This window comes from Ahaetulla prasina, chromosome 3, assembly GCF_028640845.1.
Source record: "Ahaetulla prasina isolate Xishuangbanna chromosome 3, ASM2864084v1, whole genome shotgun sequence".
NCBI lineage: Eukaryota > Metazoa > Chordata > Lepidosauria > Squamata > Colubridae > Ahaetulla > Ahaetulla prasina.
The window spans coordinates 1,164,113-1,175,676 of NC_080541.1; the positions used below are offsets into that span (position 1 = coordinate 1,164,113).

The following is an 11,564-nucleotide window of genomic DNA, read 5'->3' on the forward strand; positions in this document are numbered from 1 at the left end:
AGGCTGACCTGAAACGGGGGGAGGGGCAGCATAGAATCAAAATCACATGAAGTATTAGTACCGCTTTATAAAGCCTTGGTAAGGATCCACCTGGAATACTCCGTCCAATTTTGGACACATTACAAAAAAAAGGAGACTTTGGAAAAAGTGTCGAGAAGAGCAACTAGGATGTTTAAAGACAAACCTATGAAGAACAGTTGCAGGATTTGGGTGTGGCCACTGGCCAGTCTAGAGAAAAGAAGGGCCAGGGGTGACATGATAGCAGTCTTCCAATATCTCAGGGGCTGCCCCAAAGAAATGGGGGGGGGGTTGTCAATCTAATTTCCAAAGCACCTGAGGGCAGCAATGGGTGGAAACGAATAAAAGAGAGAAGCAACCTGGAATTAAGGAGAAACTTCTTAACAGTAAGGACAATTAACCAGTGGAACAGCTTGCCACTAGAAGTTGTAGGTGCTTCATCACTGGAGATTTTCAATTAGAGACTGGACAGCCACTTGTCTGAAATGGTATCGGAGCTCCTGCTTGAGCAGGGGTTGGACTAGAAGACCTCCAAGGTCCCTTCCAGCTCTATTCTAACTAGGACTGAGGGGGGAGGGGGCCTCTTGGCAGCTTTTGTGGCAGGGCCAATGGTGGTGGGCCCCTCCAGGGTGCCATTAGCTGGGGCAGCTGGAGTTGCAGGGGTCTCCCGAGTGGAAGTAGCCATAGATGCTGACCAGAGGGAATATAATTAGAGCCCCCACCATGGAGCCCAGCTGGACCACAGCCCCACACCAGACCAAGGCGCTGCGTCCCTCGTCGCGCAGAATCTTCCCAATCATCAGCTTGACGTAAGAGAAGAGGCCGATGAAGAGGACCCAACAGAGGACCTGAACAAAAAGGGAGGGAAGCAGTCAAGCCTTGGGTGTCGCAGGGATGCTGGGCTGCCCTAGGGAGCAGGATGGCTGTGCGTGGCCAGCTTGACCCTTCAGGCATCCCCCACCCTGGGCAGCCGTGACCACCACGTGCACAGTTGTAGGCATTCCCTGCCCCTTTGGGCAGCCCTGGCCTTGGTCCCCCCCCCCCAAACCCTTCAGGCACAGCCTCCCCTCCTGTTCCTTGAATTGCTCTGGGTGGGTGGAATCTTTCCTCCTGGGGAGTCGGTCCCAAAATAGACTAAACCCAATTAAAGGTGCCGCTGTCCTCCTCTGTTGTCGTTGTGAGGTGCGGCATTGTGTGTTGAACTGGAAGCTGCCCAACCGCAGGCTGAAGGAAGTGGCTCTGCCATTCTAGATCACTGACTTGAACCAAAAGGATTTTCTGAATAAGCCGCAACTAGCCAAGCTCAACCCCCTCACTGTCACCAGCCACGGTGGCTGCATTCACACAACACACCAAAGCAAAGAAGCCACACTGCAGCTGAATGGGCCCGGTCAATTTGGCCAGAGCAGGGATAGTGACCGGCTGGGCAGGCTTGGCTCAGGCACTGAGACACCCACCCACCCCCCGCAGCCTTGGGGAATGTTGGGCATCTCCTGGGGTGGGGTGGGGGCTCCGTTCCTACTTACGATGAGGAGACTGCCGAGGGGCGAATGCAGGAAGGGTGAGCAGGGGCTGAGAGCCGCCATGCTGATGATATAACAGGCCAGGAGGGATCCAGCCAAGGAGAGGAAAGCCAGGAGCCTCAGAGACCTGAAGGGGGGGTAGAGGTGGGGAAGGAGGCAGGGGGTGATTCCCACAACTGCAAAGTCATCTACCTGCCAGGTGCAGCCTGGGAAACCCAACTCCTGCCCCCAGTTCAGAAATCCCTGTGCTTGGAGGCCTATTGGAATGTGGGGCCTGTCTGTTCAGGGCAGAAAAGCCTGGGATTTTTGGGGAGGGGGGTCCTCCTGCGCTGTCACCTCCCACCAGTGCAAAATGAAATGGTCATTTCCCTCTAGGTGCATAGGCCAGGTTCCCTGGGAGGAGGGGGTCTTCCATCACCTTCACCCTCCCCTCTGCATTCCTGCCCACCTCAGCCTGCTCTGCTGAGAGCCACCTTCCTCTTCCAGGAGAAAACAAGCCCACATGGGGAGGGTCCCATTGACCTGGGGGCCCCAAGGGGCTCCTTTTTCGGGGTCTGGGAGGAAGCTGGGCAGGACACCACTCAAAACAGGAAGCTGCCATTAGGAGCTCCTTTCCTCAAAGCAGGACAGCCCCCCCACCCCAGCGGATTCTCTGGCCACAAAGGTGGGCTGCCCACCTTGAGTTGCACAGCTGCCTTGAAGGTGCAGCATTGGCATTTGGGCATCCAAGTGTCTGGGCTGGGTCTACCTGAACAAGGGTCTTGAGAGTCAGATCAGGTTTGGTAAAGGAGGACACCCCTCTAAGGCCCCTCCCTGGTGGTCACTCCTGCCCTCCAGCTGGGAGATAAGCGCTTTGGGTAAGGGGTGCCCCGCGCAGCTATGTAGGAGGCCAATGAAATGGGAGTTTTGGGGCACCCCCTGTCTTCACTGTTGCAGGGAGATCATCCACCAAAGAGCCCCTGATTGAAATCTCCCCCCACCAGTTCTCAGGGGCCTGCTGGGTTGCCCATGTGTGGCCAGTTCCCAGCCCGGGACTGTGGCTGGGGTCTCTCTAGCATGGCTCCGTCCGCTCCCTCTCCTGGCTCACCTGCTGACCAGGCATATCCCGAGGAAACAGGCCAGTGGGTTGGCCAGGCTGCCCAAGGTGGCTGACAGGTGGTAGGCGGGGCGGCCGTAGGGCAGGCAGGAGTAGGACTGCAGCGGGGGGAGGAGGCCATTGGTCAGCGCGTTGGCCCAGGCCATCAGCCCAAAGATGCAGGCCTTCTGGGCACAGGAGTAGACTGTGCCACAGCCAGAGTCGATGGTCCTGAGCATGCAATGTGCCGTCACCGTGGCTGCTGCGCCATCCGGGCTCCCTTGCTGAACACGGTACCCCTTTGCCAACCCCGGCAGGTGGTTGAGGACGAGGAAGGCCGCCAGGCTCAAGGCCATCATGGAGCTCAGCAAGAGGAAGAAGGTGGAGACGGAGAAACGGCCCTCCTGGTATTCGGCCCGCAGCTCCGTGGTGCCGTTTTCCACCAGGCTGGCGTTGACGCAGCGAGCCGCACTGGCCCCCTGCCCCAGCGCCACCAGCCCCGGGAGGAGGCCGCTCAGCCCCTCGCCTACGAAGTAGCTGGTGAGATGCCGAGGTGGCAGACGGTGCATGTAGGGCAGGAAGGTGACGGAGGAGGTGCAGTCCACCAGGGCCAGGAAGAAGAGCAGCACCAGCAGCGCCAGGCTATGCTGGGAGGCACCCAGCGGTCGCGTCTCCTGCCAGAAGAAGGCCAGCAGCAGGCAGCCCAGGCAGCCCAGGGCCAGCAGCCCGTAAATGACGCCCACCTCATTGGCCCGGCCCCGGAGGAAGCGGTGCGCCAGGGTGAAGGCCAGGGGCCCCAGGTTGGCCAGCTGGATGATGATGGTCATGTAGGTGGGCAGGAGCCAGCCCTCGGGCACGTGGGGCACAATCAGTGGCAGCTCCACCCACACGCCATTGATGGCCACCCAGGAGCTGGTGCCCAGCAGGCAGACCAGCAGGTGGACTAAGAGGCCCATGCTTCCGAGCGGGCTGTGCTCAGGTTGTTGCAGCTTCTGGAACAATAGTATGAGATGCCCGAATCCACTTGTGCCAAGGCTGTGGGGTGCCAGAGGCTCTTCTGCTCCTGGATTTTATTTCGCTGCAGGAAATAAAGGAAGAGTAAAAGGGAAGAAACAGGGGGACAGTTAATAAATAAAACACAGTTCAGCACCGTGGAAATCAGAGAAATAGGTCTTTTTTTTTGTTAAAATGCAGGTAATCCTCTACTTGCGACCACAATTGAGCCCAAAACATCTACTTGTTAAGTGAATTTTGCCCCATTGTATGACCTTTCTTGCCACAGCTATTAAGTGAATCACCACGGTTGTTAAATTAATAACACAGCTATTAAGTGAATCTGGCTTCCCATTTGACTTTGCTTGTCAGAAGTTCTCAAAAGGGAATCACATGACGCCACCCCCGGGACACTGGAACCGTCATAAATATGAATCAGTGGTCAAATTTTGATCATATGACCGTGGGGATGCTGCAGGGGTCACAAGTGTGGAAAACGGTCATGTCGCTTTTTCCAGTGATGACGTAACTTTGAATGGTCACTAATAAGTTGAAGATTAGCCGTGTTGTAGCTGCATCTCTCTGCAGTTGAAATGGCTGCACTGATCAAAGACAGGAATGGTTTGTCCTGCGAGGCTCCCTCCCTCCCTCCCCAGCCAAGCTCAGCTGTGCCCATCTGCCCCCTCCCATCCATGGGGCTTTCCACCTGCGCCATCTCTGGTCTGGGCACAAAGGCACTTTCCCTGCAGGCAATTCTGCACAGGCTTCCCCAGCCAGAGCAGACAAGGGAGGTGGGGTTAGCTGCGCGACACGTCCAACCTTGGGCCCTTCAAGATGCGCGGACTTCAAATCCCAGAATTCCCCAGCCAGCTGTCTTGCAGGGGCCAAGGCTGGACATCCGTGGCCTAAGGCAACGTTTTTCCTGCTGGCTGGGGAATTCTGGAAGTCCTTTGCAAAGCTCTCCTCTGCTCTTCTTGGGTCAACCAGCAGCTCTCTGACTACAGGTTTATCTCTTTTCCGAAATAGCACTAAATCCACCTTCCATCTGCTGGCCCTTATGGCTCTTCCTGTTGAAGGGCAGGCTGACGCAGAAGAGGTCACCCCCCCCTCCTCCTCCTCCCTCTGCGAGTCAGCTGTCTGAGCAGGATGCATTAAAAGGCATCCCAAACAGCAGCTGACTAGCATGGGGGAAGCAGTTATGCCCTGAAGCATCAAGAGGGCCCATCCCAACAACAAGGATTCTTCCAATGGCCTTGCTCTCCTTTACTGAAAGGCGTAATTCACTGCAAGCGGCCCCAGGAACTTTTCAGGTTGTCTGCATCCTCTCACCGTATCTGAATGGTCTGCTGGCTTTCAAAACATGGCTTATGTTAATGTTAATAGTGGCAGTTCCAATTTTTTTCCTCCTCCTCCTCCTCCTCTCAAGCAGGGAGAGAAGGTTTGGGCCAGAGAGCTTCTTCCCGTCTCCTTCAGGCCAGGCCAGCAATTCTTGGCCAGGATCCAGTGAACCACCCTTTGAAAGCAAAAGCCCCCCCCAAAAAAATATATTGTAAAAGCCCAGCGCTGGCTCCAGCTTGACTCTTTGACAATCTGACCTCTGGTGGCTGTGCCATGGGTCTGCCTCCCCACCTTCATAGCCAGCCAGGCCTGAGGGACACGAGGGGAACCCACCATGCAGCTGCCTCGTGCAAAGCAAGACCAACGGGGAGCCCATTTGCCATGCAGTGCTGGGGTGACCAGAGATCTACCCGGCTCCCCTTGGAGATCTCCCACCAGCTCCTTGTCCTTTGCGCTGGTGTGGGGCTATTGCAGGCCCTCCTTTCTAGGCCAGGGAGGGGCGGTGCATTGGGGAGGGTGGGTGGCCTTGGGGGACGAGGGGAAGGGAGGCTGCCCAGGAAACCACCAGAGAAGAGAGGCAGGAGCCCCCAGTCGCTTAATGGTCAGAGGAAGGACAAGCAGTTATTAAGCGGCCGAGGAAGTTTGTTCTTTCCGACTTGCAGGCCTCTGTTCATGGAGCCTTGCGGTGAGGTAGAATTAATTCCTTTGCTTGCGCTTCCTGCCTGCTTTTCTGGGGAAGACTGACAGCTGGGGAGCACCGGCCACAGTCCAAAACAAGGGATGGTATATGTGTGCTGTGGGTGGGGTGGGTGGGTGGGTGGGGGAATGCCACGGCTCAGCAGTTAAAGGCACGGAGCTGCCAGCCTGGGTTCAAGACCCGAGCACTGTGCATCCTTGCCACAGTTCCTGCCCATCTAACAGTTTGAAAGCCTGCCAATGCGAGTAGATTAATAGGTATCACTTTGGTGGGAAAGTGACAGCGTTCCGTGTGCCTCAGTGTATAGTCATGCCGACCACATGAGCACAGAAGTGTCTTCGTACAACGGAGATGAGCACCACGCCCAGAGTCGGACACAACTGGGCAGGGGAAACCTTTAGGTGGGCTACCATATGTAAATCTTGAGAGATGCAAACCCATCCTGTTTATTTCTCAGAGGAAGCGAAGTGTCACCTTCCCCGAACTCCCCCTCAACCCCCGCAGACCCGAAAGGAACCGCAGGAGCCGTTTGCCCAGAAGGGCCAAGGCAGCAAAGGGGGCAGCCCGGTCAGAAGCCCAGCCGGTTTCCTGTGGGGCATCAAACATGGCCACCTGCCAGGAGAGCGCCCTCCCTGCTGCCACAGGACCTGCTCCTGCTGGGGAACGGGGAGGAAGGGCACCCGCACCTTCAGCAGCCCCCAGCCCTCCCCAGGCTGCCTCTTACCAGACGGAGGGAGCCTCCGACTCACCCCAGGGACTGCCCTAAGCAGCGGCTGGGCAGGAGGGAGCGTCTGCCTTCCCTTCCTATCTGGAGATCGGCTTCCCTGGCTCCGCAGACGCCACCCGTGCCCTGCCCAGAGGGCGTGGTGTTCGGGGGGGCAGCTCTGGGCAAGGCTGGGCCTCAAAGGAAACCGGCCTCTGGTCCCTGGAGGCGGGGGGGGGAGGCGTTCACTCTCCAGGCAACAGCCCAAGAGACGGTTGGACCCCAACACTCGGCCGTCTCCCGTTTTTAAGCCCTATTATTTTGTGTTTCCTGTCATGAACAAGGCAGTCAGCCTTATTTCCTTTTCATGCAGCTAGTCCTCAACTTACAACTACAATTGAGGCCAAAATTCCTGTTGTTAAGTGAGACAGTTGTTGAGTTTTGCCCCACTTTATGACCTTTCTTGCCACAATTGTTAAGTGAATCACTGCAATCACTCAGGAGGTGACACGAGGCTGGCTCCAGGCGATTACGAGTGCCTCCTTGTTGGAGGGAGTCTTTCCGGCCGCCTTGAAAGAGGCGGTGGTGAGGCCTCTCCTCAAGAAGCCTTCCCTGGACCCGGCTGTCTTAGGTAATTATCGTCCAGTCTCCAACCTTCGCTTCGCGGCGAAGGTTGTAGAGTATGGTGGCATGTCAGTTTCCCCTCCACCTGGAGGAAACTGTCTATCTAGACCCGTTCCAGTCCGGTTTCCGGCCCGGTTACAGCACTGAGACGGCTTTGGTCGCGTTGGTGGATGATCTCTGGAGGGCCAGGGATAGGGGTTGCTCCTCTGCCTTGGTCCTGTTAAATCTCTCATCGGCTTTTGATACCATCGACCATGGTATCCTGCTGCGCCGGTTGGAGGGATTGGGAGTGGGAGGCACCGTTTATCGGTGGTTCTCCTCCTATCTCTCCGACCGGTCGCAGACGGTGTTGACAGGGGGGCAGAGGTCGGCCCCGAGGCGCCTCACTTGTGGGGTGCCGCAGGGGTCGATTCTCTCGCCCCTTCTGTTCAACATCTATATGAAGCCGCTGGGTGAGATCATCAGTGGCTTCGGTGTGAGATACCAGCTGTACGCTGATGACACCCAGCTGTACTTTTCCACACCGGGCCACCCCAATGAAGCTATCGAAGTGCTGTCCCGGTGTTTGGAAGCCGTACGGGTCTGGATGGGGAGAAACAGGCTCAAGCTCAATCCCTCCAAGACAGAGTGGCTGTGGATGCCGGCATCCCGGTACAGTCAGCTGAGTCCTCGGCTGACTGTTGGGGGCGAGTCACTGGCCCCGATGGAGAGGGTGCGCAACTTGGGCGTTCTCCTGGATGAACGGCTGTCTTTTGAAGACCATTTGACGGCCGTCTCCAGGAGACCGTTCTACCAGGTTCGCCTGGTGCGCCAGTTGCGCCCCTTTCTAGACCGGGATGCCCTATGCACGGTCACTCACGCCCTCGTGACGTCTCGCCTGGATTACTGCAATGCTCTCTACATGGGGCTCCCCTTGAGGGGCATCCGGAGGCTTCAGTTAGTCCAGAATGCGGCTGCGCGGGTGATAGAGGGAGCCCCTCGTGGCTCCCGTGTGACACCTATCCTGCGCAGACTGCACTGGCTACCTGTGGCCTTCCGGGTGCGCTTCAAGGTGTTGGTGACCATCTTTAAAGCGCTCCATGGCATAGGGCCGGGCTATTTACGGGACCGCCTACTGCTACCAAATACCTCTCACCGACCCGTGCGCTCTCACAGAGAGGGACTCCTCAGGGTGCCGTCAGCTAGGCAGTGCCGTCTGGCGACACCCAGGGGAAGGGCCTTCTCAGTGGGGGCTCCCACCCTCTGGAACGAACTCCCTCCAGGACTTCGTCAACTTCCGGACCTCCGAACCTTTCGTCGCGAGCTTAAAACACACCTATTCATCTGTGCGGGACTGGATTAGATTTTAAAAAAATTGGTTTTAAGGGGTTTTTATTATTTATATTGTTTTAAAAATTAGGCTATAGAATAAGTTTTTTAATTGTTGTTTTTAATCTGTATTTATATGTGTTTTAACTGCCTGTGAACCGCCCTGAGTCCTTAGGGAGTTATGGCGGTATATAAATATAAATAAATAAATAAATTAATTAATTAATAAGTGAGTAACCCAGTCGTTAAATGAATCTGGCTTCCCCAACTGCTTGTCAAAAGGTCTCAAAAGGGGGTCATATGACCTTGAGATAGAGCAACGGTCATAAGTACGAGTCAGTTGCCAAGCATCTGAATTTTGATCACATGATCAGGAGATGCTACAAAGGTAACTTTGAAAATATGGTCGTAACTCACTTTTTTCGGATCTGTTGTAACTGTGAACGGTCACTAAATGAACTGTTGTAAGTGGAGGACTACCTGGCTCTAAACTCCCCCTGGTTCTCTTGGGGAAGGGGTCAAAGGGGGCCCGTTTGGAGCTGCGTTCTCTCAAGAGACAGGAGGGGGATGCAGCTGGGGACAGGTGACGCTGCTGTTGTGGGGACTCCCCTGGCCCCCCCCCAAAGGAAGCCAAGGTCCAGGCTGTGGACGGAGCCGGCCGAAGTGATCTCAGGGCTGCTGAACCGAGTCTCTGAAACCTCCCGCTGGACAACCTCTAAGGGGCACAAAAATCATCCCTCAATGGTCAAAAAGGGGAAGCGGCAAACCCAGGAACCCCTGAGTCAGAGAGTCCGGATCTGTCCTGGGGAGGCACCCTTGGAGGGGGCGTCTGGCAGCGGAGGAAAGGCCAAGGCCGTCACCAGGAGCCGGCATGGGTCCATCCAGGGGATGAGCTCACTTGGCCAAGTCCTCTTGCCCTGCCCTGCCCTGCCCGGCTGGATGAGGCGGGCGGGGGAGGGGCACTAGGTGGTACTTCAGCCTGGGGCATTTGCAATTGAATCGAATAGAATCAGAGTTGGAAGGGACCTTGGAGGTCTTCTAGTCCAACCCCCTGCTCAGGCAGGAAACCCTACACCACTTCAGAAGAGGAGATTCTGATTGGTTATCCAATTTCTTCTTAAAAATTTCCAGAGTTGGAACATTTACAACTTCTGCAGGGAAGTTGTTCCACTTATTAATTATTCTGTCAGGAAATTCCTCCTTAGTTCCAGGTTGCTTCTCTCCCTGATGAGTTTCCACCCATTGCTTCTTGTCCTGCTCTCAGAGGGTCTGGAGAATAGCTCGACTCCCTCTTATTTGTGGCAGCCCCTGAGATATTGAAAAACTGCTCTCCTGTCTCCCCTGGTCCTTCTCTTCACTAGACTAGCCAGGCCCAGTTCCTGCAACTGTTTTTCATATGTTTCAGCCTCCGGTCCCCAATTGGTTGGGCAACGCCTGAAAAGTCTGCCTGGAAATGGTTCTGCATCATTGGGAAGGGAAGAGGCAGTGGGGTCCTCCAGGACTCCATTCTCTGCTCCGTTCTGCCCACCATCTTCATAAACCAACTGAAGGATGGCTGCAAATGCAAGATTTGAAGAGGACGCCACCCTGAGAGGATCAGAGAATACGGTAGAAGAAGAAAAGAAAACTCACAAGTCCAAATGGGCCAACAATCCTGTCCGATCCCACAGGATGATGCTTGCCTGTGATAAGGCTACGTCCATGTATCCGGGTGGGGGGGAGGGAATTGCACGCGTTAGCACAGGACTGGAAGGATCAGATGTTGGTAGCAGAAGAGAAGGACCCCAGGGAGCCACGGCCATCAGCAGAACCTGAGCACGCAGCGTGATGCAGCAGCTGAAAAGGCCAAAGTGATTGTGAATGGCACAAACAGAAGCCTTGTGGCCGGATTGACTGGAGGGAATGTGCCAATTAGATCACATTTTGGGTGCTGCATCTATTTCTTCCACTGCACAAACAACAAAGGAGTGGAGAAAAACTGGAACAGGGCCAGAAAGAGGAGGAGTTTGCTGAGAAGATCTGCAATCAGGCCCTCTAAGGAGTTGGACATGTTTCGTTTAAATTTCTGTAGAGGAAGATGAACCTCACCTTCCTCTCTAGGACTGTAAATGTTATTGTCCTTAGTTACATTTTCAGACCTTTGTCTTCCTTAATGTTATCAAGATTGTGAATGCTTTCCCCACCCGCCCCACCTTCTAGACCTTTATCTGGCTCAGTTTTCTGCAGATCTGATCAATATTCGTCCCACTTCTTCCTCCAAGGCACTGATGAAGAACTGAGGCCCCTTTGAAGCCCCCTGCAGTTCCATAAGGACCCTGGCTGCCCACCCTGCAGTGGGGCTCCTAGGCCAGCTAGGCCCCCAACTGCTGTATCATACTCAGGCTCAGGTTGCCCAGCCGGACACTGGACGCTGCCAGCAGAGCCTCCTTTTCCAGGGGGCGGCGAAAGGAGGCAGGCAGGCAGGCAGCCAGCAGAGTGTAGCTTGGAAACTAATTTATAGATCATTTCAGATCAATAAAAGATCAGGCGGATGGAGGCCATGGATTCCCCGGCTGGGGAGATGCTACAGCTGATCATAAGAATCATTCCGAAAGGAAATTGTTAGTGGGAAGTTAACGATGGCTAGGGCAATTGAGGGCGCCCTCCCTCGGATTATGGGGCATTTTATAGCTTTTATAGATTTAATGATTTTTACTGGTTTAGGTTATTGTGTGTTTGTAACTTTGTGCACTGCTCAGAACCGCATGTGATAGGCAGCTAGGTAAATTGACATAATACATAAGCACACTCTAGGCTTTGCTAAAATTAAGCTGTGACTGTAGCCTTCCCGTAATTCATTACAGAACAGTGGTTTGAAGGGGTCTCCATGATCACCATTTCAGGAAGCAAAACAGTTGAAAAAAAGTGTCGGCCAGCATTGTGTTTGATGGCAAATAAGGGGAACTGATCCTACCTGAACAATCTGCGCCCACCCCCCTCTTCAACTCTGGAATATAATGCCCTGCACTGTGTGAACTGTAAGCTCAAGACCTCTGCCTTGGCTCAAGTCACAAAAAAAGAAAAAATGCAGCTCACACTACATTCTTTTCCTGATCCATCCTCGCAGGGCAGCAAGAGCCCCCCCCCCACGTTCTCCCTCTGCTATGGGTCCAGCTGAGCTAGCAGCACAGCCCTGGGTCTGGAGATCAGATCACCCAGGGAAGGGGCAGGGCTGGTATTGTCCACCCAGGACTTTGGCTGCCCTCTGGAGGCTGAGGGGCTGTGCAACGTGAGGGGGCAGCTCCC

General features: G+C 55.0%; 1 protein-coding gene across 1 annotated transcript; it reads right to left on the bottom strand.

Moving 5' to 3' along the window:
• Window positions 1-52: 52 nt before the first annotated feature.
• Window positions 53-6,490, bottom strand: LOC131196362 (riboflavin transporter 2-like). Its single transcript, XM_058179109.1, has 5 exons — window positions 6,369-6,490; window positions 4,939-5,122; window positions 2,629-3,694; window positions 1,545-1,668; window positions 53-866 (listed from the first exon to the last, which is right to left on the bottom strand). The coding sequence occupies exons 3-5, from the start codon at window positions 3,570-3,572 to the stop codon at window positions 654-656; spliced, it is 1,281 nt and encodes a 426-aa protein (XP_058035092.1). The 5' UTR covers window positions 3,573-3,694; window positions 4,939-5,122; window positions 6,369-6,490; the 3' UTR covers window positions 53-653.
• Window positions 6,491-11,564: the final 5,074 nt, after the last annotated feature.

Coding starts and splice junctions, on each gene's coding strand:
- LOC131196362 (XM_058179109.1), bottom strand. CDS start 3,572: ATGGGCCTCTTAGTCCACCTGCTGGTCTGCCTGCTGGGCACCAGCTCC. Junction 1,669..2,628: donor GGGATATGCCTGGTCAGCAG/GTGAGCCAGGAG, acceptor CCCCCCCTTCAG/GTCTCTGAGGCTCCTGGCTT. Junction 867..1,544: donor CCCTCGGCAGTCTCCTCATC/GTAAGTAGGAAC, acceptor CTTTTTGTTCAG/GTCCTCTGTTGGGTCCTCTT.